A 27428-nucleotide genomic window follows, 5' to 3' on the forward strand; every position below is an offset into this window, starting at 1 on the left:
TTTTTGTCTGTTGATCATGTACTTAGCTGAGAGTTTAACAAGCAAGAAACATATGTTAGGGATGTTAGATTAATAAATGTTGAGGTTCTCTACTCTAGACTGATTGCCATTTCTTAAGATTCAAAATTACAGAAACTTTGTGTTTATTGTCTTGTTTTCAAAAGGCATATGATTTTTAAAGCATATGTTTGTTGTTTAGCAGCTTCCAGGAATCTGAAAATGTTAATGGCATTGACAGATTGTACTTTGACATGCCACGTGTCATGAAGTACAATGGATATGTGACTTCTACAATTTAAACAGTGTAAATATAATGATTTTCTCTTTGTTTCTTTTATCTTTTTCTAGGGAGATTTAACCACAAGAAATGGATGCTAAAGGATTACAAGGAGATGATAAACTGAAGGTGTTTGTCATTTTGCTAGCATATTTGGTAAGTTAAAGATCAACATTTTTCCTCCATGTTGAAAACAATGTACCAAACACAGAAACTGTCTTTTGTTTTACACATTACTGCTAACACCAAAGGTCTTCAGATGCTGCGTGCAGACAATTGCTTACACATCTTATTGATTTGAGCTTGAGCTTGGTCATACAATTTTTGGCTGCTCCTCACACACAGTTGCAAAATTTTACCTTGTGTGAGCCTCTTCACGGACAAAAGAGTGGCCTAGGACAGAAAATATAGGTGAATATAGTGCTATGGAGGTGCTACTGCATCACTTCAGAGGTGGCCATCTCTCTCTCCAGTGTGCTGTACACATAGTTCAGGTGTTCAGAGTATTCAGTTTATGGACAGAATCTGGCATAGCACACATTGCCTGCTCGGTGTACTTGGCTCTGGCTTGCTGTAGAACTAAGGGTAATTAATAATTCAGAAAGTTATTTTTAAGATAAAAACATGGGCTTATTTCTCAGATTTATCTTGATGAATTTACCCTTTTTTTGGTTTTGTTGTTGGTTTGTGTGTTTTAGCTGAGTAAGGTAATTTGTGAGACTGGAGACTGCAGAGAACAAGAATTTAAGGACCAGACTGGAAACTGTGTCCTCTGCAAACAATGTGGGCCTGGAATGGAGCTCTCAAAGGTAAAGGAATTATTTTTTATTGAATTTACTTTATTTCTGATAAGAGCATTTATCTATGTGATCTAAAATAATGGATATCTGTACTTACATGAAAGTATTTACTGTTTTTCAAGAACCATGTTTCATTTTATATAAAACGGTCCATTCAGAAAATGTTGATGCCACTAATAAAGTAGGGAGTACCAACTGGATGGGCTCTCAAATTGTTGTTTTAAAGCTGAGTTAGTGCAACATAAGAGGGAAGAAACTACAAAGGGGGAAAAAAAACTGCAGGGAGTTAAGACTGTAGTTAAATAACAGTTAAATAAACAGTTAAATAAAGGTTAAATAACCTTACTCTGCAGAAGACAATGTGAAAAATTAATTTCAAACCAGTGATTGGCACAGATTGATGATGTGGAGGGACTTAATTTTTACACTGCTGACATTCACAATGTTCTGGGTGTTAGATGGCAAAGTTTAAATATTTTATATATGACCTCTTGTCTTGACAGAATGGCTTACAATGTAAAGGTCGTAAGTACATAAATACAGAATAAGATTCAAATGAGAGCAAATATATTTCCTTAGAACAGGAGGAAGCTGTGTTGTGTTTTCACTAAATCTGTGGTTGGAGCACCTTAAGAAGCCAGATTCAAGTCAGGCTCAATTTCTTTGTTTTACAGGTCATTAAAAGTGCTATAAGCCTAATTCTTCTCTTTATGCCATGTAAAGTAATTGAAAAAGTTGAGGCCAGAAAAATGCATGATAATATTTAGAAAGCACATAAGAAGTTCTTGTTAATATCATGGAGAAAAAGATTCACAATAGTATTTCATGTAATTGTATTTTGCTTTTATAACAATTGCATCTCTTCCAAAAGAAAATCCCCATAAAAGTTTCTTAATTACTAGGTTTTTAGGACAGTGGAAATGAATCAGTGGAGATGAATGGGGATTATGGGCTGGGAATCAGTAGAATGAGAAAATTCACTTGGCAAAATTTTCAGCAATATTCCAAGTCTGAATGCAAGTCATGTTGTTTTAGTTGTTTTCAGTTCAGAGAAAGTAGGTGCTGTGCATGAATAGGGGTAGAGAACAGTGAAGGAAGACATAGCTGAAGGAAGGAGACAGGGCTATGTTGTGATTCACTAACTCAGTTACTGGAGGGGAAGGAGAACAAAATTAGTTGTGTGTCTTGGGAGACTCGATGTCTTGAGAGAGCAAGTGTGTCCTGCCAGAGACATGTGGATGGTAAGGCAAAAAAGAGTGCAGAGTGGTGCCAGGAAGGGTGAGCAGACCTATCCACACTCATGCATATGTAAAACTTTCTTCCGTGTGCAGCTCTAAACCCACATCTTGCCCCTCGTTGGAGTGTGAAGCTGTGACCCTGACATTACTGTGCAGTCAGATCCATACCTGAAAGGTGGGGCCAAAAAGAGCATGGCCTTTGCATGCAGAAGGGCAAACTCTGTCTTGTACTTCTCCTGAGAGTGTAAAAAGGATGGTGAAGCTGGATTTGGGGTGTTTAGGGGAATTGGAAATGTTTCTTTTGAAAAACTTGTAACATAAACCATTACTAAGTTTGGTGGGCATGTGTGTTCAAACTGCAGCGGGAAAAAGAAGCTTTTAGTTTATGGCTCTGTAGCTCCTGCTATGTTCATCTCTGAAAAAAACCACAAGTATTGTGGCTTGTGTGTGATTTGAAGGGATTTACTGATATTGAGTGACACATTTTCTCCATCTCGTGACCCTCTGTGGTGAGTGTTCAGTGCATTAGCAGAAATATTTGGTTTCACACTTTAGTGGGAGTCTCTTTTTATGTTGGGCAGTATTAGTTAAGGTTTAGTACAAACCATGCTGTTAAAGCAGAGATTTGGACATGACTTAGGACATGGTTGTGGTTTAGTTTGGATTTTTTCAGATTGGCTTTAAATTAGGTTCTAGGGATGTTTAATTTATAAAGACACTTGTAAATGTGGCACTTCATAATGGTGGGCCAGTACTATGTGCATTTATATAGCCAGGAAATATACTTATCTAACTGGCAAATAAAACCCAAAAGCTATAAAAACTAAGGCCCTCACTGATTACATTCAATTTAATAAAGAATCACTAAACTAAAACAGCAAGGTTATAGTTCGCAATAGTACTATTCAAGTTATGGTTTTGCTTCACCTATTTGTGTTTATAGTCTGATAGTCCTTATTATTAGGACTAGTTTGGTGGTTTTGAAAATATGAATGCTTGATTCATTTCACTATGTAAGCAATTACTTCTCATAGACAGTAACAGACTTTCAAAAATATTTTTTCTTCTATACTAGAAATGAAATAACAGATTTTGCTCAAACCTAAATGAGTGGAATCATCATTTGCTCCATAAATAGAGGTACCACTTTCTGTGAATCATAGTGAAGGATGTGATGCTGTGGCTGTAACTGAAATGTGGTTGAAAGTAGTCATGTAGAACTACAGCTTGAAGCAACAAATACGTGAAGTCAAAGGTCAGAATGCAAAGGGAAGAGGCGTTTAATGATACACTTGAAGTAATTTGCAGCCCGGGAGAAGTTTTGTTTGCTTGATTTTTTTACATATGGGAAAGCAATGGTACAATAGTTTAATAACAGTTTCTTAACACTAAATAATGTGTCAGTTTTGCTATTAAATATTTACTGCTCCTGGATAAAACTAAATATACTGATGGATGTGTGAGCGTGATTGTGTGTCTAAATGTAGAGTAAAATACAATGTTAGTGGTGGGGATTTTGATTCAGCTCCCCCTGAGTGTTTTAAGCAATTGACAGATAGGTCAACTAACAAATGTAACAGAACACATCAGCCTATGTTGGTGAATGCAAAAGTCCAGCTTTTATCATCTTGTGCATGAGAAATTATCTCAGTTACAACCTAAATATGTAGTTTTCCCTCTTTTCATGACTGACTTCACAGAAATACACATGAGAAACTCAGCTGTACAGAGCGCATATATGTGTGTGTAGATGCTTATTTTTACAACTATTATTTACAACTTCAGTTTTACATATATATATATATATTTTTTTTTTTGGCTATACTATATGAACATTTCACCTTTCTAAAATTAGGTAAATGCTGCTGTCCTTTCTCAATTTATGCATGAGACACTAACAGAAATAACTTACCCATGGTAACGCAGGAATTTTTTGGTAGAACAGAGTAGACAGAGGCCATAGAGTGAAACAGAAACTTTCTCTTCACAAGGCACTGTATGGACAAGACAAAGAGTGATGGGCACAAATTGTACCAGGGGAATTTCTTTTTTACAGTGAGAGCATTCATTCCCTGAAACAATCTTCCTAGAGTCCGTATCACTGGGAGCTTTTAGGATGCAACTGGACAGGGTGCTAGATCAGCTCAAGTCACTACTCATGAAAGTTTAAATCAGATGTTCTTTCAAGGTTCCTTCTAACCTGGCTGTTCTGTGATTCCGTGGTGAGTGTTTTAATTTTGTTTGCAAACCAGTGGTCAGCCTATTGGATTGACCTTCCTGTACAGGTAAACAACTTCAGAAATGAAACCTTTGATAGCATGAAAAAAAACAAAGCCAGCAAAAACCCAACCTTATTTCATGTAATTAATTCTGAATCTACACTATTCTTTTCAGCTTTTGCTGTCACAGTTTAATGAGACTCTCTTTTTGAAAAACGTTTTCAAAGTAACTTTTTCTTCCATGAAGTAAGAAAGAAAATAGTACCATTTTCAACTTTTCCCTTCTGCTTGCCTATATACTGTTCTAATAACTATACTGCAATGTTATATTAGCTTAGAAATAAAATCCATTGATGACTTATGTTAACTGCATTTTTATTAAGTACTTTTAACATATTGCCATCAGAAGAAAGGAAACTTTGTTATTGTACCAGTAGAATTGATGGGGAAGGGACTGAAAGCTGCTTCCCATGTTTTTTTGCTTCTATTTGTTAATTTTAAAAAAATCTCTGTATAGCCTTTTCTTCTCACGAACATGTGTCTTTGGTAATGTTTGTGAAGCCTTTGAATTAGCTTAGTTTTCAGTGTGTGCAGTCTTTGTTTCAGGTTGGTTATTTTTTTTTGGGGAGTTTTTGTTAGGTTTTTTTGTGTTATTTCTTTTCTGTTAAGCAGTGCTTTCTTCTGGGTGGGAGACTGAAATGGTTGTGTTGATTCAGAAGGAAGTGTTTGCTTCATGTATCTCAGCATTATTGCATTTCTCATTGATTTAGTAGATAGCAAAGCTCATGTAGTGAAGCATGAATCATTTACTATCTTTCATTCTTTAGGTGGCTTCAGTTTGCCAGTGCCTGAACAGTCCTTGGTTTGGCTTGATAGTAACAACCTTTCATCCTATCTTATATGTTTCTGAAATAAATCAATCCTTGCATATTACTGAAATTTATACAAATCACAATCAATGCAGGAAAAAAAATAAATCCATGATGTAGTTTGTGTTTCAGTCTTTTTCTTAAAAATGTTCAAGTACAGAAATAACAGTCCTTCCAGTCCTTTCACCATCATTTTTATCAGCTGAGCCACTATACTTAGGACAATATATGAAAAGGAAGGAATAGAAAGGAATGCAAGGTGAAGGAATAGAAAGAGAGGCACCACCAAGAGGTGAGAGTGCCTGAAGCCAGCACTGCCGTCAAGTAAGCCATGATAAATACTGTCGCTGTCACCGAGAGACAACTGCTGTACAGAGAGGCAGCCTGATGGTTGCTAAGGTGGGGCTGTGTACCACAGCTTGCTTCCTTGTACCAGGTATATGATGAAGAAAGGGGAGACCTGCACGTTGTGCCAGAAAAGGGAATTGTGTATTAAACAGGGAGGTACTGTTTGAAGCTACTCCTGGCTATGGCAGTCCTCACAAGAACATCAGAGCGCTGTGCTGTGTTGTCACAGTGAAGCCACCAAGAGCAGCTGCTGCCAAGTTCAGCAGCCACTCTTAACTTTCCAAAGCAAGAGAACTGCTTGTGAGGAAGCCTGCCAGATCTCAGCTCAGGAGAGGCCAACATGTTTTTGGAAGCTGGAGCAGCTGCATGTAGGGATGTCAAATCATCTTCACTGGGAATGAAACTTTTCTGACCCTAGCTGTGCACTTTGACACAGCAGCTAAGTCTGATATTTGCAGCATGCTGTTGCAGCCTGTCCTGCTCAGAAACTTCTGCTGATAGATCCAGCTCATTTTTGGATTCTAGATGAGGCTGACCCACACCCTGAGGTGTTTTAGGAAACTAAAACTGTGTGCTATTTAAGGCCATGTGCTCAAAGGTAATAGGAAAAGCTTCATTTCCCAGTACCAGCGTAGTGCCACAACCTGTTACATGACCCGACAGCAATTAGAAGTGTCTTAATGCCTGGAAGACTTTTTTCTTGGGAATACCCAAATATTCTTGTAATCATCATGGCATAAGTGGAACTGTTCTGGTTGTGTTGTCTAGGGACTCACATAGGTTGTGGGTAATCAGTGCAACTAGGAACAATTCTGAAATGTACTTGCAGATTATGATCTTAATGATGCCTGAAAGCATTTTTAAATGAAACTTGAGGTTATTTTAATTGAAATAATGTTTAAAATCTAATTCACTGTTCTTTTGCTGTCTGTGTTGGATTCAACTTTTAGGGAAAAACCATACCACTTAACTCTAGTACCCTTTATAGTCTGCTAGACTTATGGTTGTTCTGTCTGGATCAGTGTTTGTGTAGTACATAGTGAAAGAAAATGTTAACAGTGGCCTTGTAATTCGTGAAGAGATATCTGCATTATTCTGTGCATTTAATATTTTTAACCAGAAACAAAATGATGCATTTGGTTAACTAGTTTGCTACAGATTCCTAGGCAGCCTTGACCAGTCACCTCACTGGATACCTCAGTGAAACACTTCTGAACAGAACTGTTCTGGAGATACTTAAGCTAAAGGTGAAGAGATGGAACATTACTGTGATTGTGAAAGCTGTATAGATATCAAGAATATTGAGGTGCATTTGAATTTTGAAGATTCTTTGTAACTAGCTTGAATTCAGTTTTCTAAAGCAGTGTTTCAGTTTTTGTGGCTTGCACTGTGTATCTTTTGAGAGAGAAAGTTCTCATTAATTGAAAAGGGAAAGTGGAAAGGGAGGAGTGTGCTAAGTGTTCTTCACAGAAAGCTTTGCAACAGCAAAGATACAGTATATATTTGTGCTCTTTTTTATTATGGCACAAAAGTAAAAAATACTTTTTTGAAATCTAGCTAATTGATATTACAAATTTTCTATTTTCTGCAGTCCTAAGGTCAATTGCTAGAGGAGATGAGCTATCTTTAAACGTTGAGAGTGGGAGCGTGGAAAGGGTGAGGAGGAGTTGGGAACTATTCAGTTCTCATCAGCCATATAACTTGACAGCTTTGTAAATAGAACACTGAGAAAACTGGTGCACATCAGTTTTGCACATGTACTGATAAAAGATGAACAGTCAATTGTTTGTATCTTTGCTGGACTGCTAAATTATAAAGTCCAAGATTTCAAAGGGTTTGTATCCATCATCTAAATCATATCCTTCAGTTTGGGAATGTGGTTAATTATGAGTACAGATCTGTTTGAAGTTCTGCCTGGTTTAAAAGCTTAAATATTTATTTGCACCTGCCAGGCAGTTAACTACCTCAAATATTATGTGAACATAAAAAGCACATACATAAAGTTTCAGTTGTTATGAATTGGTATCTGTGGAATTCCTGGCAAGGGCTTAGAAGTCATCTTTGAAAAGATGGGAGACTGTAAATTCCTTGGGCAGAAGATTTCTTTATATTGCATCCACCATTTTTATAGCTTTAAAGTAAACCATTCCATGATGCAGAGGATCACTAGGATGTGTCCGTACATCCAGCTATAGCAGAGCAGATCTGATCTAGAAACAACTTTCTCAGCTTTGGTAGTTCAGACCAGTGAGGGAAAGCATTTGATTCTAACTTTTATTTCCTGCTTGGTTTTTTGATCCAAAGCTTCAAAGGTAGTCTGGAAAGGAAAACTTAATTATAAGTTAATTCAAGCCTTATATTTGAAAGTCTGATAGGACTTAGGAGGGACTGATTTCAAGTGATTTATCAAAAGATCCAAATATATATGGTTTAACTGGGTTGTATAATACATTCTATAACACTGGTATTTGGATAAGCTAACTAGAAAGGGTAGGTATTTAGAAAGAGTATGTTAGAGATTAATGACATTCAATGAAAAAGTTTATTTAGACTTAGGGAGAGCAAAATCTAACACAAGTTAGTCTAGTTCCAGTCTCCGGTGGTAATCATGTAGCTTCGTATGCAGTCTTACAATTACAGAAATGAAATGGAGTGTAAAAATTAATGCAGGAAGATACAGCTAAAACTGACATGGCTTTGGCATTGATTCCTGGTAGAAACTTGTCAATTTGAAATAAAATGGTATAAAATGTTCTACATATGAAGAAAGCAAAAAAAGAAAAATTTTTTTTTTCTATTTTTTAAAAACTTTTTGCCTACTATCTTTAATATGGTCCCAGTGTATCACAGGAGCACTATGCTGTGCAGTGTATGAAACTATAGGATGTTTTTTGTTGTTGTTATTAACTGCTGTGATTTGCATATCTGCTTCTTGATCTGAAAAATACTCAGTAGTAATAAACTACATTTCAGCTAAAAGAAAGCAAAGAAAACCAAAAATTGTTGTTTAAGTTCGTGGATCTCTAGACACAAGACAATTTTTGCAGTTGCTTTCATAAATTGTTCATTTTCTGCGTACTTGAGGGCTTGTTCTTCAGAGGAAGGTTCATTCTTAACATAAAGGAAAATTAAAAATTCTTAGAATGTCTTGTAAAATGCATCTGAAGTTGTTTATTGTTACTTTATCATTGAAGATTAGCGGCATTGTAATATGCATATTGGCCAGCTTGATCACAGAGGTTGTCCCAGCACAAAGCCTTGGAGAATCCAAGTGTGCTGGATCTTGGAGAATCTGAGTGTTTCTAAAGTTTAAAAACTTTCTTATTGCAGCAGATTTGGTTAGGTTGGTGACTGGGAAAAGTAGTTTATATGCATCAAACATGTGCTTCATACATGTTTATATGCATCAAACTGGTGCAAACCTTCTCTGAAGTTACCGTGGTTGAAGATTTCCTGCAGCTTTCCCACTGGGAAGATGCCCTACTCTTCCACTGAAAATACATGCTGGAGAACAAGGTCCCCACATTATGCCTTTCCTAATAAGCTCTTTCTGGCAATTTGTTGTATTTCCCTTGTGGTTTTGGGGTGTATCTCTAATGCATCAAATAGAACTCTGAAGTACTGAACAAAATTGACAGGATATTTGGATGATAAGAGGGAATAGCAGCTTCTAGTAAATTGGTAATTCCTAAGAAATTGATTGGTAGCTTTTGGTAATCAGTTCATAAGATTCAGTCCCCAAACCATTACATATGACTTGGTGTTTATCTTTGCAGCTTGTCCTGTTGTATTAGGCGTCCTTTTGCAAATGAATGGAAATAATGCCTTTAAACTGCTAAATTTGGGAGAAATAACCAAGCGTTACAATATTGCTTGTATAGTAAAATATTGTGCCTCCCTGTGATTTGCAGATCTATTAAACTTTTCCAGCAGTTTGAGAACTGTTAGAACTGTAGTGGCTTGAGTTTTCGAGATTCTTAGTGGCTAAGCAACATTTCATGCCTAGCTGATGGTCATTAACCAGCTCCAGTTTATTTGGTAACAGAAGTCCTAAGCTTTTGAAGATCAGTGCACTCTCTTTGGCAATTAACTTTGTTCACCTTAGCTATGAACCTTAATATCAAAGTGCTTCTTTGCTGTTTTTGTAACTGAGTAAGTGCCTTTATACTTCACTTGTCCCAGTTTCTTCGCTTTCACATGACTGACCTAATTAAAAAACAGACAGCTCAATAATTCTACCATAAGCTAGTAATAATGAAACTGTGGGAGTCCTTGAAGCCCTTTATCATTCAAATACACCGAGGTTTCATGAATAAAGTGGATGACTAAGTATTACTTATAGAAGTAAGGGAGATTATTAGCAGTGGAAGACACATTTGAACTTGCTGAAAGGATGGCTTTTGTCTCCAGAAAGACCTACTCTCAGTAATAATTACACTAGGTCTTCATTTTATCCCAGCATTCTCTTCTTGTTCACGCTTTCAGTGACTGAATAGCTCGCTGTTGCTTGTTAATCCCTACAGGAATGCGGCTTTGGATATGGGGAGGATGCACAGTGCATGACATGCAGGCCAAACAGATTCAAGGAAGACTGGGGCTTTCAGAAGTGCAAGCCTTGTCTGGATTGTGCCTTGGTTAACCGGTTTCAGAAGGCCAACTGTTCTGCCACCAGCAATGCACTATGTGGGGACTGTTTACCAGGGTAAGACCATTTCTGAAGATGAGACTTGAACAAATTCTAACCTAATTGACAGAAGAATTGCTTGTTCATATTTTGTGGATAAATGTTGGTACCCATTGTGTATGCATGAAAGAAAGTTCTATGTTCTAATCTTGGCCTTACTGTATTATCTGAACATGTAATTTCTGAATTGCTGTAGTAATTACCTACAAGAATGGTTTTATAATTACCTACTTGGTCTGTGAGAGTATTGTCTGTACAGCACCCGAGTAAAATACCTCAGTGTTACTGATGACTTACTTCATTGTTATAAAGAATTAAACATTTGGAAACATACACAGGTACCTTCTTCAAAAATGATCACATTCTTTGCTTGGATGTTTTCCCCTCCTTAAGTCAATGCCTAATAATTCTCATGCACATATATTCTTCAGTCAAAAGCAGTGGCTATGGTTTACTGCCTGAAATCTCCTTCACCCTTCCTTCTATAAAAATTCATAAAGCATGATCCTGGCTGAGAATCATAAATGAATCTGAAAGAATTGTTTGCTAAAACTGCTTTTGTAAATCAAGAGCAGTTCCTACTTTTTTGTCCTGTCATCCCAAACTTCCGTTGTTAATTTTATCTGTTTGTAGTGTTAAATCTTAAGATCTCTAAAAGGCTGTTCTTTACATGGTTTCCAAGTCCTAATATTATAAACACCTGCCATGAATTAGTAAAAAGTTATTTTTGTTGCTTTTTTGAACTGGTGATTTAATAGGGGTAGTGTATGAGAACTGATTTACAATTGTAACAGCCTTTTTATTTTCAGAGTGTATTTTCAAGCATGCTTAGAAGTTCATACATTTTTTTTAGTATCTATATTTCAGCTGGTTTATTTTATTTTTTTAAATTTTTTAAATACAAACTATCAAATACCTGAACACTGTTGAAGCTTCTGGCATTATTCCTTCTCAAGCCAGAGGTGAAATCTCTTCATTTAAAAGACTTAGCAAATGTTTGGTAACTAATCTTAGCCTAAGTCACTGCACAAGAAGATGCAGCCCCAGGCGTTATAGATGTTACTCAAAACCACTTTTGGTGCTGCTTGCAGCTATGTGGTGAATTGATTTATGCTCTTATGGCATATTAATTCATATGTATCGTAGGGCTTACTTGGCTGTCAGCAGGGAGATGATTTTCTTCTTCTATTAGCAAACAATATAAGCTGAATTTTTGAAGATGAGAAAGAAATGAAAAAGAAGCCACATTATGACATGAATTAAGGGTAAAGCTGAACTGGAAGGCCTGGGAATGCTTCTCAGTATTCTAGTCCAGAATGCATCCTAAATAGGTGTGTTGAGCAAGTTTTAAAATGAGAGTTGCTTCCTCAACCTGAGTTTTCTGGCAGCAAAGCTGAAACCAGGAGGAGGGAGGGAGTGATGGCCGTGGCAAGAGTAGTCATGGGACATCTGGTCTGGATGTTTTGGGAAGCAGAACCATAGAACACACCACCTCTCATACCTTTGGTTCTTTGGTTTAGATGCTGCCCAAGAGAATGGAGGATACAGCTACCTAATCAAATAGTTTAGCTGATGTTTTACCTCTGTTTATTTCTGTTTCGCTTGGGTTTCCAACATGCCATTCTCTATTGTTCAGCTTCAAAACACTACATTAAGCATGTCAGCTAAAAACAAATGCTAACACATTTTGTTCAGAGTGAATGATCACAGTGACCCCTTCGGTCTTGCAGCCTATGGATCTGTCTCTGTTCACATTGTTAAGGCATGAGTTTCTTGAGCAGTTGGAAAGCTGTTTGCTTTAGCTGATAAAAACTTCGTACTTTAACGGCATTTGCAGTGCTAGGAATATAACATCAGTAGAGTTAGTACCTTTTATTTAATGTGCCATTACTGCTACAGAAAACAATTCATGTACTCATCTTGAGCAGGCCACTGCTGCTGGTTCTCTCTTAGTACTAATGAATGGTTGAAAGACGGACAGACCTACTTGATTAGGAGCTGTAGGTAAATTCTTTAGAGGATGTCATACATAAAAATTTGAAATACAGCATTCTGAAGTTCTGGTCTTTCCTTTGGTGCTACTCTTGTTCCCTGATTGGGAATGTAGGGTTTTGCCAGTCACTGTAGTCAGGAGAAACATAAGCTCAGTAATAAAGTTCTTGAAGGGTCTTTAAATAAAATGTCACTGATATCCAGCCTGTTGTATATTTTTAGAGGTGATAATCACCTTGTAATATACAGATCACCTTGTAATATATAGATCAATCACTTCACTTTTACTTTTTTAGACATATAACTAAGCTTGCATAAGGTAGGTTCTTAATGTGTGTCATGAATGTTGTGGTCTGTGTGGAAAATGAGATATTGATTTCTGTGGGAAATCTCCAGAACTGTTTATTTCTTCTGTGAATATAAGATTATCAGGACTATGCATTTGGACTGACAGATCTACAAGTTTTCCTCAGTTTATTTTAGATCTGTCTTGCAATATTAGTAGCCACCATACTTTTGTTTACTTTTATTTTCTACTATTTACTGGTTGTTTGCATTGAGACACAGATTGGCAAAACTTGCAATTATAGACGATTTTGTTAAAACACCTTATTAATTTTGTGAGTAGTAACTGGTTTTCATTAACCATTTTTTCACATTCTTCTATCTTCTAGATTTTATAGGAAGACTAAGCTTGGGGGCTTTCAAGACATGGAATGTGTTCCTTGTGGGGATCCTCCTCCTCCCTATGAGCCTCACTGTAAGTTCTGGTTTTCCTTTAGAGTGTTTCTCTTTTAACTTTAAAGCCTGGCAAAAAAAAAAATCATTCTCACAGTTACAAACTCATTTTCAAACTCATTTTCTTGTCAGCAAATGATTTTGTTCATACACTTCAGCAGGTCCAGTACTATCATTGAGAAGTTCCCACAAACAGGCAGTCTCTTGCAAATAAACATTCTTGTCACACCACATTGTCAGGGAGTCTTGACTCCACTTCTGATCTTGTCTTATAAACTTTTAATTTCTGTGCTAATGCCAAAAGAAGGCAATCTTCCTAGACCCTCTGCCAACTGTCAGGTAGGGTAATATCTTTCCCTGACACCCAAAAAAGTATTCGTTGATACCTTTAAAAATAACTTTTATACTAAAGTTACAGTGAGAGAGAACAATATAGATAATAACTTTATATTCTTGTATACTGTTAAAAGGAAATAAGTAATTGGTTTCTCTATTTTTCTTTTACCAATGAGAGAATTAGAATCTCTTCAAAAGTAGAGAACCTCTTTATTCTGTAGCAGAAGCCTGGTTACCACTTCTTCCAAGACTGTTGGTGGTCTACATTGCATCATGTTTTTAGTTCAATGAAAAGAATGTGGGGTTTTTTGTTTATGGCTGTCTATTTCATAAAATGAAAAATACATACGATTCAAGATAATTATGTGGAAAATCTTGGGTTTACTTGTTTCTGTAACTGTTCAGTTTTTTTCCCCAGTTTAAACAGAAACATTTGCTTATAGAAGGAATAGATTGTCAGGTTCCTGAAATACTTTATGCTACTTTAATAAATACACACTGTTTCTCATAAATATCCTTTCTTTTTTTTTAAATTGTGTAAAAACAAAATAGAACCAAAAGTATACTATTGTGCATTAAACCCATACTTTTCAATAGTTTTATATTGTAGTAACTTCAATTAAATAATTATTCTTCTTCAGCATTTCATGTAGTGCTTAGATGGTCTTTTTCAAATAAACCAAACTTTCTTCTTTTGTTTCCAGCATAGTTTTAGTGCTTTTCGGATAATAAACTTATAAAACCAGATTTTCAAATGTTTTCCACATTTATAAAAACTTTTACTTTCAAAGAATGCAACATTCAAAGCCAGTAAATCAGGGAATAAGTCAAATAATTTCTAATGTTTGCAGCAGTAACTCATGCGCGTGTATAACATAAACTTAGAAAGTAAACTCAAAAATGTTTAACTTTTCTTGTAGTCTAGACAATATCTTAGAATGTTTAGAAAGAGTGTTCTTCATATCAAACAGTATTGGTTTTGATGCCAAGAATGAAATGCTGATCTCAACTTATTGCAGTAAATCACTTAAATTCAATAAGTTGCAGAAGTTATTTCTAGACAGAGTATGAACACAGAGAGACCATTTCATATATGCATGTATTTTAATTCCTTCAAGTGGCAAATTCAGTGTTTTCCCCTTCATCTGTTTTTACTATTTTTTTATCTGCAAAAAAAGTTAGTGAAATGTAAAGTGCAACAACCTTGTTCTAATGGAGGATCTCTAACTCATAAATTCATTTTATGTGTTTTTCCCTCTTTTCTTGTTTGTTCTCTTCCAAGGAAGTGCTCTCTTCAAATATGAATTCTGTTCTCTAGCATAATCGAAGGCAGGGATGAAGAAATTATCTTCCTTATCATTCCTCTTTGACTGTAATTAGTGACTTGTGTATTTCATATTTTTCAAAGTCACATATTATTTTGAAAAGGTGATGAAAGAACAGTTGCCAAGTCTTCTGAAATAACTCAGATTACTTAGTTTATAGTGAATTGGCTTTTGTAATTGAGCCTAAGCTTGGATCCTAAATTGAACCATTAGGAAGCTATTACTCATTTTAAGTGGACAACAGGCAACCCCATGGAAAAGAGCATTTTCTCTGGCACAAGCTGCAGTGGTAAATCCAGATTAGAGACTTTTTTTTCCCCCTACTCTCATGGCTGGCACAACACCTTTGCTTAAATAACAGAAGTGATAACAGCAAAGTTGTGAGAATTGGGAATTATTTCTAGCTTTTACAGGAGCAATAATAAAAGGTTTTAAGTCATTAAAATGTTTATTTGCATACTAACTGCCCATTAAAGTCCTAAAGAACAGAAATCCTACCATGAAGTGAGGTTGCCATATGTCACTGTGGTTTTCAGAAGGCTTTTGTTCAGAACTTGTGTGTGGGTTCTTCAGGTTCTAGCAGCAGCTGCCTCAGTTTTGGAAAGTGTACATGCCTTCCTCAAGCACCTTAGGAAGTTTTTCCTACAACAGTAGCTAAATGAACTGAAGTATTTTTTTGTTTTACTGAGTATCAAATAGGGGGAAATTTAAGTCCAAGTGAAAAACATGATTCTGTAAGGATACATAAATAATGGTGTGGAACATTTTCCATGTAATGCTGAAAATGCTAGTGGTCTATTTCAATAATGGATATATTTTGATAGTTAAGACTGCATTACTTGAAGCTGAGTGGAGACACACCATTAAGCGTGTGGGACAAGCTCTCAGTGATCAGAGAGCTAAGTTCTGGTTTCTCTGCCTTTCTTATCCTTCTCTCTTTCCACTGAAACAGAAAGTCAAATATTAGTGCAGCTAGCTCTTACGTTACAGATGAAAAGGAAAAGTTTAAATGTCCTGTTTCAAAGAATTAATTGTCCTCCAAGGTGTGTGGCAATCTTTTGTTTGCTTAGGAACATTACCATAAGGGCACAAAGGCTCACAGCCCCCTACCAGGACTACATGTTAAAGCTGAGACATGGATCAAATTCTTTCTAGTAGCAGTTGATTATTACCCAGTTAGCTATAAATCTAAATACTTGCTTTTATCTCCTTTCTGTAGACATTTTAAAACAGATCTGGTTTAAATATTTACTCATGAAAAAATGAGTTTGTGAATTGCTAGAGGCAAAGTTGAAAGGATTCTATAATGAACAAGTAAAGAGAATATTAGAGGCCAGGAGAATTGCTATCACCTTTGTGCAAACTTTAAAGGGGGACACAATGACTTATGTGTGTTTTTAAAATGTCAGAAAATTAAATACACAATGATATATTTTAATTAGTTTGTAAATAAACTGTAAATACCAATCTTATGTATAGGCTCAGCATCTAAACATTAGAAATGAAAGCATTTTTTTAAGATTGTGATTTATGCTCACTTTGTAAACTGAAGACATTTTTCTCACCTGAAGATAATTTTTTTTTCTCATCTGAATGACAGAATATGAATTCTTTGAACTGGGAATTAGAGTGGAATTAGAATTTATCAAAGATGTAAATTCTGAAATAGAAGGAATATACACTGTCCAAAAGTGTTGAAACAGTAACATTGATATTGTTCAGTGATTCTTGTTTCTTAGTACCAATTTAAATTTTTAGAGTTCACTCTCTTGTCTGTTCAGGCCACTGTTTTGCTTTTCCCATGGTTATGCTTAAACTGTTACTGAAGCAGCTCAGTGAACTAGATTATTAATCTGTCTGTGATAGAAAAAGAATTTCAATAATTCTTAATGTTATTTTTAAATCTAATGAGCTCATTGACCTTAAAACACTTCTGGTGACACAAGTTAAGGAGAGATGTGGGAATGGTTCAGGTAATGAGCAGGTTTTCTGAAGATACCATTGCTTTCTTGGAACAAGTATTATGTTTTCAGCTAGTCTGTCTTAGCAAATAAACAAAAAAACCCCCACCATTAGAAACCATACTTCTTTCAGCCATAAGAAGATGGCAGATTAAAATTGAAGAAAGAGAATTATTATGTCAGCTATTCTTACAAGTGGTTCCATTTGTATTGTTCAACTCAAAATGCAGAAAAGCCCCAGAGTCACAAGAATCCTTTAGTTTCTGGACAGGCTTTCTACTAAGTAGAAGAGCCTGTGACATGGAACTTTCTTGAGATGTGTTGCAAAAAACAGTTCCAGGAACTTCCACATTACTGTTCCTCTCTGTATCAATCTAAAATCAGTGGTGCTCCCCTTTTCTGTGCAAATTCAGTGTAGAATTTGGCTGTTCAAACAGTTAATTTTTAATAAATTGTGAGAGTCAAGGAAATGGGAAAATTAGCACCTAGGCACAAGAAAGTATTTTACAGCCAAATGGCCACCAAAAGAACAGACTTGTCCTTTTTTTCCCCCCTCTAGTAACCACACTGTTACATTTATAAAAATACTGATTTTTTACACCACGAAAAATTTCACAGGTTGTCCAGCCAAATGAATTCTTCCTACTCCAGGACTATTTCTGCTTGTCTTCATGGCATAGATCAAGGAGCATGGGAAGCTGTGGGGGGACAGGATGGGGGAGGGATCCCATTCTGTGTGGAGCTTGGGAAACTAGCCTCTGCATGTTCCAGGAAATAAACACATTCTTTGCTTCATTGAAGCAGAAATGGTTTGTTGAATAAGTCACAGCAGTAGACATATCTGAAGTTTGATTGTAACATCATGTGCATTTGAAATAAACTGGTACTCAGGTCTAAAATTGCTTTTCTTTTTTTTTTTTTTTTGCCATGAACCATATTGATTTCAATTATAAAGAATGTCTCAAAGTAGAAAATAAACAATTTTTACTAAAGTGAGGAATAAAAGTAGAGACTTGTTGAGACAAAATACATAAAGAAGATCATTAAATATGAAAACACTACATTTTTATGAGGCATCCATCTTACCTGCTTTAAATTTTGCTCCTTTAAGGAACTCCTATGACATTTTGACTGCCTTACCTAAGACTGATCGCAAAGCTTCCTTTACAGTTTTCTTGTGTAGATTTTTTTTTATTAGTTGCTTACTGTATGTTTACAGTATTATTTTTTTCTGGGAACTAAATATAAGCATCCTAGAACTGAGTCTCACTCTTCAAATCCACAAGGTATGTTATTTCACTAATGAAAAGTACTATTTAAGGGACGAAATCCAGTGTTATTTCCTTCTTCGTGGTGTTAAAAGTAGATGGTGTAGGAAAAGTAAGATTTCATATAAATCTACTTCTTTACATTAAAAAGATTAGGATCTGTGACTTTGTAAACTTTCATGTGATTGTAATGGGGGTATGCAAGGACTAAACACCAGAACAGATAGAAAGCTAGAAACTGCAGCCTGAAAGGTTATAACTTACATTGTTTTGTAAGGGGAGAGCTGGAAGCTTGCTGGCTACATGTGTATTCTGTAAAATACTTTGAATATTGGTAAAACAGAAAAAAACATCCCACTGTCTCAGCTTTGCTGAAGCTTTTTTTATTATTTCATTAAACATAAATACAGATTTTTAACTTGAGAGTAATTTTTGGATGACATTCAATTCCACATTAGTTCCACTGTTTATATAGTGGAATTTTAGTTTATTAGCGTCACTTTCTTCTTTCTGTTTACATAATTTTGTGATTTTAAAGCTGTTAGACTCCAGATAATGTTTTACCATCAATTAAGTTTTTCTGTAATTTTATTTAGTTGCTTTGTACAGTAAACTTCTTATTACTAATGCAAAGCAGCCTTTGAAGGAAGACTGCTTATATGCACAGGAGGCAACTGACATCTGAAAGTATATAACAAGTGAAATTATTCTTAATTATTTGGTTCTGTATCTCCTCTTTATTTCAGTATTTGTTCTGATTTGAGATTACCTAACAGCACCTCTCACATTCTTCTTTGCCATTTTGAACACTGATAGAAAGCAGCTGGAATATTGTATAAACCTTTCACAACATTCATAAGCAGTGACAGCTAATTTAAGTACAGATAATATCATCCTTGGCTTATAAATATCAGTACTGTTTTCTTACAGAGATACTGCCTTCCCATTATTTCAAAACCAAAATGTAGACTTCTGTAAAAATATAGAAGTCAGTCTGGTATTTTCTATATGTGACCTGATGGTAGAGTAACTTATCTTCAGGAAGTCTGAAACAAATTCCACAAAGTGTTTCAGAGAGATGAGAATTGTATTAATGTCTTAAAAAGCTTTATTACATTTTTTCATCATAGAGTTAACCTAGGAAATCTACATGCTTTCAATTCATTGTCCTAGATAATTGAGATGGGGATGCATGTATAACTTAAGAGTCAAACAGCTCCTTTTCTTACTGTTCTGAATTTACTTTATATGTTGGGTTCCTCTTCTAAAAAAAGTTGCAAAAAAAGAGAGGATGGATTTTTCTTTATTTTAGTAACAGAAGTATTACTGCTAAAATGAGTTAAAATAGTTCTGAAGCATTACTTAATGGAGAGGAAATTCAAATACATCGCAGTTTAATCATGTTCTAAAACTTCACCGACTCATCAACTTTCCTTGCATGTGCCTCTCGTTTCTATGCCCGTATGTATGGAAGGATTTTATTATGTAGCTTGTTACCACTACATATGTATCATGGTTAGTAGACAGAAATGATCAGAAGTGTTTCCTTCATTTCTATTTGCTATCCTGTCTCCTCCTTTTAAAACAACAACAACAACAACAAAAAAGCAAAAAAAAACCAAAACCAAAAAAAAAACCCCAAAAAAACAAACAACAAATCCAAGCCTAAGCAAACCAAGAAAATTCAGCTTATGAATTGAAATGACATTGCGAGGAGAGGCAGCTCCCAAACCCAACAGAATTTCTGTTAAGTAAGCCAGACACAACCAAGGAATCAAAATTTGGAAGCTGAAGCTCTCAGGGCATCCAATCAGTTTAAACCATTGAACTCCTGCCCACTTCACTGCACTATCCTTAAATGTTCTCTACCATTCTGTTTATTTTTTACAGTGAAATTTAGTTTTATCAGAAAGATTTCTAATCACATCTATTACAGCTTAATTCTGCAAAACTGTATGTGTGAGGGCTCTTCCAATTAATTGATCCACTTACTAGTAACCTCTGTAGAAGTACTCAGCATAGCTTGTCTGCCCTATTATGAAAGTCCACAGTAACCTCAAGTAATGAGTGTTTGAAATTTCTTGTTTTTTGAAGCTCTTACAATGACAATAAGCAGGGTCCTTATTTTGTGCCTGCTGCCTGAAGTCTAACTTAAGATTTCTTTACACAGTGAAATTTTATTTCACTGGTGTGTTTCAAGTAGCCCAATTTAAGCTGCAAACTGAAAGAACTAGTCTAATAATGAATGCTTTAGGGGTGTCTTAGTATAGGTTACATTAACCCTGTCAAGTATCTAGAGGTATGTAAGGTGTAAATATTCAAATCGACCGAGGATTCCAACACCACAATTGCATCAACAACTGTCCTGCTTGACAGCCACCTAACTGTGCAAGCATTTAAAAGCCAAAGGACCTACATTTCCTTTGGTCTTCAGGAGTATTCCACTAATTCTGGGTCCAGGTGTCTTGGACATGTTGCAGCTTTAGTTTAGGCCAAAAGGTTTGTAACTCACCTGTTTTGCCCTGATTGCCCTGGAAGGAAGTACATATGCCAGGACTGGGCAGGATGCTCTGAACAGGTGTGTCACTGGACAATACTGACCCCTTTCTCTATCACAGCTGACCCAAGAGGTAATGGAATTGGACTTTAAGGAGATACCTCCACATTTCTCTGTACCCTTCAGTGGTCATCTAAAGCTTTTTGCAACCCTGAGCAGTTACGTGTCAGAAGCCATCAGCATCTACAAGCCAATTGCTCTGTTGCTCGTCTCTGAACAGGGTTCTGTGGTGCCTTCTGATGCAAACTGCAGAGCAGGTTGGGATAATGTCTGGGAGTCCTTTTCTTGGTGACTTCTTGGAGTCTGGAATTCTTCCCTTGTCATGTGTACTGACTATGTGTTGGCTCCCTGTTGTTACTCTGGTTCATCCATCACAAGAGTGTTCCTGTGTTCCCTGAATGGGTTCCCAGCACTGAGATGCAGCCCAGGTGTTGCTGTGCTTGGCACTGCAGGGCCCAGGCTCATTTGTGATCCTGGTTTCATGCCTTCTCAAATTAGCAAGTTGCAATACAGCTCAATGGCTCTAAGATTGCTTTTTGAGATAATTACACTTTGTAATGTTCACATTCTGAGTGCAACCCAGTCATGGTTAAATAATAGAGTCTAATTTACTACTCACAGCTTTTCAAAATGAGGGGGAAAGCACATCTGCTGTTTCCTGTTTGGATATCCCAAAGAAAGTGTACCAGTAAGACTGTTCCTTTCTTGAATAGAAATTGTTCAAACAGTTAAGAATTTGAGTTGTGTTTTTGAAGTAAAGTTCAGACTATAAATTAGTGAATTTCCATTTAAATTATTATCTGACTAATCGACCCAACTCTATTCCCTCCTTTCTGCTTTACGTGTGTAAAGTACAGGTGACTGGGTCAGACTTTCTTTTTCAATTATTCTACTCTTTAATCTCAAATAATGGGTACTTCTCTGTTTTGGTTGTCACTACTTTTGTATTATCAGATGCATTGAGACTGACCAGCAAATCATAAAGGAGGTCTGTTGATAACATCCAATGGAAGCTTAAAAAGCTGAATATTTACCTCTTACTTGTATCTACTGTACAGGCTCTGCAAAGGTTTAATGCATTGCTTCATGCACTATAATGAGTAATCCTCTACATCAGAGAATATATCTACACAAAAGAATCAGTAGAAGACATTCTACTCTGTTAATTGGTGTGGGTTTAGCCCCTTTTAATTCAGAAAGGTATTGTCTTCTTGTCTTTCTTTCATTATAATTGTATTTACACTTCTGAAATGCAAATATTTTCTGTATAAAAAGACAAAATATCCTTGATATAAAAGAAAATATTTATGTGAAGTATGCAAGACCAGGATATGGTTCAGTAACAGAGTTTGCAATAGAAGTACTAAACCAAATACAATTTGGATTTTAATGCATATCTCTTGGTAGTATTGCTTTCTGGAGGCTTTAGAGAACTTGCTTTGAATCCCCCTTTTGTGTGTGTCATTTTCCAATGAAATTGTTAAACCTTTCCTTTAACTATATACTGCAATTAAAATATGTGGGGTTTTTTTTGACAAAACATGGTTTGTTAGATTGATTTCACACAGCTTTCTATAATTAGAGCTGTGGGAGATGGATTGTGACACATTCTTCTGGATCAAAATATACATTAAAAGTTCCATACTGAGGAGTTTTTATATATGAAGGAATGCTGTAGCTCTTGCAACAGAGTTAAAACACCAAACTGGGAAAGCCTAGTTCTTTCCTGCTGTTACTTTGTGCAGGTTTGTGAGGTGCCACAAATGGGATGCAGCCATAAGGTTTTCTCTTCCAGAATTGGAAGAGCTTGTGTCCCACACTTGTGATGATTGTCTCCCACATACATTCTGCAGCTATAAAAGGCTTTCTTGCTCACAGCCAAACATCTCCTATCATTCTACATCTCTCTCTTTTAAGTTCTGAGTTAAGAACTGAGTTGGCTTTGTTGATTGGACACCTATCAGAGGACTTGGTGGTTATTATGGAGGACATGGAGCATTTCTTTAATGCCTGCATCACACCAGTTTCTGGATCTGTACAAGAATTTTCCTTCCTGACAGTTTTGTATTCTTAGAGGGAAACTGCTTTTTCCTCCTTTGCCATTGAAGGCTAAATTTCTGAGAAAAGGGAATTTGCATTCCATTGCTTCTAACTATAATGTATTTGAAGTGTGGTGAGTGTTGCCAGTGGCCCATAGGTGTGACAGTTGTCATTTTTGGCTGCTAAAAATAATTTCAGAATTGTAAATTTAAGCGTTATTGTAAACTTTTTAAGATACATGATAAGAATAGAATTGTGGGGTTTTTCAGTTTGCTTTCCTAGGGGAACACAGCATATCCATACTATTGTCATTTATCCCTTTTTAATCCTTTTGACCATGGCAACTAATTTCTGTCTGTGCTGACAGAGTAACAGAGATCTTAGACAAAGAATTTTCAGATTTTACAAAAGCAATTCAGTTAGGGAAGAGAGAGCCACATTAGTGCACAGACTGAGATGAGAAGATTGTGGCATAAATTCCTACCACATTTGTTGATGACAGAAAACGTATAGAAAAGAAAATAATGGAAATCAAATTATAATTTCTGAACCTCTTGAAACTGTTCATTTATTATGATTGGGGAGAAAAAAATTTGAATACTAAAGTTTGAAACTTTAAGAAAATCATCTACTCTAATGTAAAATCTAGATTAGTATTAGCAGTCCCTACTTAGTAAGATGTTAGCAATATAAATATTAAGTTATTTCAGAGTGATCAGATAAAAGTGGTTCCATAATACAGATGGAAATCACAGAATAAATTAGGAACAGAAATGTCTTTTTTTAACAGTACTTATTCATAATCTCTAGAAATATAAAAAATATATGGCCATAATCCAGCAAAATTTAAAGTAGATTAAGTTGACGTGATGCTTGACCAAGATTAATTGCACAGAGAGGCCTTCGCCGTCCAGTTTCAGCATGAGAATTGCACTAATTATATGTAATGCATTTTTATCTCCTAAAGCATGTACTAATGTACAGTAATTTCACGAATACAAGTCGCAGCAATTTGACAAAAATTTTGGTGGAAACCCAGAAGTGCGGCTAATAGTCGGGGGCGGCTAATATGTGAATAATTTTCTGACATTACAACCCCAGATGTGCCAGCCAGGGCGCCGAGCCAAGCACCTGCCAGTAAAAGCCGGCATTTCGCGGTTGTTACAAAGTGTTACTCTGTTGCCCTGACTCCCTGCAGGCAGCACGGGGGGCGGGGAGAGAGGCGGGAGAGCTCTCTTCTTCCCTCCTCTGCCGCAGCCCGGGGGAGAGATGGGGGGACCCCATGCTACCAGTGCCGCAGCCCTGGGAGGAGGGGGGAGCCTGTGCCGCCATTGCCACAGCTCGGGGAGGAGGGAGGGAGCTCTGCCCCTGCCCTCTGCCGCCATGGCGGGAGCAGGGGGTGCTCCGTGCCCGGCCGGCACCGCGGCGCGAGCGGGGCAGGGGCGAGCAAACCCAGAGGCGGCGGCCAGCCCCGAGTGGCAGCGCCGGGCTGGGCCACCTGGCCCCGTCAGCAGCCCCTAGCGGGCCGAGCCTGCACAGCCTTAGTTGAGCCAGTAAACCCCCCGCCATGCCGTGGTTCTGTTACTAATTGGCAACTTTGTTGCACGCGGGTCCTCCCTGCGAACTACAGAGCAGTTTATATTCAGGTGCGGCTTATTTATGGACAAAGAATGAAATATTTGCCAATACCCAGAGACGCGGCTTATACTCAGTGCGGCTTGTATTCGTGAATTTACTGTATCTTGGAGAGAGCACAGTATTCCACAGTGTTCTTTGAAAATACATTCCATGCTCCTTGCTAGAATATGATGGAAAGTATATATCTTAAAATGAAATTTAAAAAGTCAACATGTGATTTTTAAAATAAATTCAATCAAATTTCATTCATGAATTCACATCACAAGCTCATGCAGCTGATAATAGGAGTTCACGGGAGCAGTGCCCATCTGGTGTTCAGAAGGTTTTATTTGATCACTTCATGACAACAAACAGGGCTTATTTGGTATCTTCGTTCTAACTCACAGCTGGCAGCTCTCTCTGTTAATCCCAGTGAAAGCTGCAGCTGGAAATGCAAAACTACTTTTGAACTTGCACATTCTTCCCCAGAGATGTCTGAAGCCTTGGAGATGTGTTTCTTTCATGATTCCTGTTAAATTAAGGAATGAAATGTTGCATTAAGAGTGAAGTCAAGCAATGAATCCTCAAATACCCACTGCAAGACCATGTTTTTTACAACAAAAGAAAGCTAAGAATGACCAAAAATACCTAATTTTGCATGTTTCATGTAATAAAAATTCACCATAGAGCTCACTTCATTATATCAAAAAAAATCCTTATTATAGAATGAAGTAATCACTGTATTCACTTCTAGCTTGTTCATGTAAAATATGAAGAAGCATTTTACAAGCATATTTAGTTTTGTTTTTTGACATTGTTAAGTCAGTTAAAACATTAAATTCCCAACTGCAGAGTATGAGAATTTCAATGTGTTTTTTCAAAGCAGCTTACCATACTTCAGTTTCTAGTAGTAACTTGTGCAACCTTTCATCTTATGAGTCAATCCTATAATTAGTATCCTTCTTTGCCAGAGGCATACTGAATGTTTGTTTTAGGTACAGAAAGTCTGCAAGAAATTTAACTTAATCATTACTTTTTAATGTAAGAGCTGGTTAGCTCAATTACACTAGATTAAAGTGAACTTGAAATTCCTGAGTTACAGAGAAGGGACTAATCTGTGACCTGTAGTGAATAAGTACTATTTCCTATGGTTTTTTCCTTATGTGCACTTACTAATGTGGGTAGCCTTTCAGCCCAGGCTTGCAGTGGCTATAAGCAATTATCTATTTTCTGTATGGAATGGATTTGCAAGGTTCCTATTTAACTTGACCATTAGGTTATTCAAAATTATTCCAGGACTGCATCCATTGCAGTAAAGTTGAAAAACTTTTTTTTTAAATAAACTTTTGCTTTATTGTTTTTAGAGGTAATCTGAAAAAAATAAGTGATGGTTACTGCTTTTTCAGTATTTTTAAAACAATTTCTAATTACAGAAGCATTAAGCTGTTTTAAATATATTAATGTAATAACGTGCTTTTAAGATGCATGCAGACTGAAAATACTGGTTCGAATTTAACTCTCATAATCACACAGGGAATGGTTCCATTAGCACCACTTCAGAAGCACTGAGTTTTGGTACCTCTGGTATAAATCCATGCTGACTACTGTGACTTGAGGTACAGAGTCCAATCTGTGACTGTGAATATAAAATACTGCCAAACAAGTGCACAGTAGTGTGTTGGGGATTTTATTCTCCTTAGTGCTGGTAGGTACTTATTGATTAAATCTTCAGGGTTTTTTTGGCTTCTAAGGATTCTATGATTCTAAGTTTCTAAGCTACAAAATTCTCTGGCTGTGTTCCACTTAAATTTCTTGGTTTTAAGAAAATAGAGTAGAAAATGTGGAATCCATCTAGGCTCAAACTTTCCATACTGCCGACTCTTTATTAAGAAAATCATTGTCAAGCAAAAGAGCACTGAAATGCCACACCAGAGGACTGGAATTACCTGGAGGACTGGAATGTATTGGAAGTAGGATAAAATGCAATACCTCATAACAAGACACAAGGACCTTAGCAGTAATGATTAATTATAAACCAACACCTTATGAGCTGGGAGCAGCTTTATAGAAGAAGGGCCTAATGTTCCTATAGATCACTTGTATTCTTGGAATTGTCCTCTACTTTGCTCACCTTTAATTTTTTGGGTGATAGACCTCACACATTCTCACTCTTACTGGTTCACTTGTGCTAAGGCAGTGTACTGCCAAACTCCTCTCTTACAAAGATCATAGAAAAATCTCACATGTTATTTTGGGCAGTGACATGTGCCTTTGAGGTACAATCTGTGACTGTTTCCTAAAAACATGAGCTCTTTGTTCGAGCTTTTTTAACTAAAGGGTTGTGTCCACCAGTTTTAGAAAAGTTTCATTTCAGTCCAGTGGTATGATTCTATGTGCCCATTACTGAATGTGATTTATAGTTACCCTGTCTACATGTGGAAATTTAAGATGGAATTAATGCACCCTAATTTGGGCATGTAAAGTTAATGCTTAGCACTGAAGTTGTCAAACTCCCAATCAGGGGTGAGAATTAGATACCTCAAGAGTTTAGGCAAGCCAGATAAGGTAAGCCTCAGTGACTAACACTAAGCATCCTTTCAAGCCTTTTCATAATAATTACTTCTCAGGAAATCCTATTCCTGGCTTTGCTTTAGAAAGAGAGCCTAAGGTGACTAGCTCTGGCTTTTTCTTCAGACCTTCAGACTTCTATAGTTTTGAATCTCACTTAGATGCTAATATGAGGTTAGACGAAAACTGCAATTCAACATTGAATGATGGTGTCTGACTCCCTAAAACTTGATCTTACTCTTTTTTCTTTTTAATTAATTTTAAAGAGGAAAATTACTTTTAAGATTGTATTTTTTTTCACTCCTGCTATATAAATAAAAACACAAATTAAAAAATTTAGAAAAATATTTCTCTTATTTTTGATAAAATGTCTCTTACAAACCAAAGCCCATATTCTAAGAGAACTTGCTAGAGTTAGAATATGCCAGAATCAAGGCCTGCAACTATAATGAGATTTCCTTGTGTATACTTACTCTAATCCAGAGTTATTTACATTGCTGCATATTGTTCCCCACTGGGCCTTCGTTCATTTAAAGCACAGGATAGGCAAAACCTGTAACTCTATAAGTCTCTCTTTATTTGCTACACACA

General features: G+C 36.4%; 1 protein-coding gene across 4 annotated transcripts in view; it reads left to right on the top strand.

Annotated features, from left to right (window-relative positions):
* LOC116992888 (tumor necrosis factor receptor superfamily member 19-like) overlaps window positions 1–27428 on the top strand; it is a 57662-nt gene that overhangs the window by 12387 nt on the left and 17847 nt on the right. For all 4 annotated transcript variants that reach the window (XM_033052988.2, XM_033052989.2, XM_033052992.2 and 1 more), the window contains 4 exons: window positions 349–433; window positions 976–1086; window positions 10275–10453; window positions 13102–13187. In XM_033052988.2, the coding sequence (XP_032908879.1) occupies window positions 368–433; window positions 976–1086; window positions 10275–10453; window positions 13102–13187 (442 nt within the window). In that variant the 5' untranslated portion in view covers window positions 349–367. The remainder of the gene's footprint in view (window positions 1–348; window positions 434–975; window positions 1087–10274; window positions 10454–13101; window positions 13188–27428) is intronic.

Source organism: Catharus ustulatus, chromosome 2 (assembly GCF_009819885.2).
Source record: "Catharus ustulatus isolate bCatUst1 chromosome 2, bCatUst1.pri.v2, whole genome shotgun sequence".
NCBI lineage: Eukaryota > Metazoa > Chordata > Aves > Passeriformes > Turdidae > Catharus > Catharus ustulatus.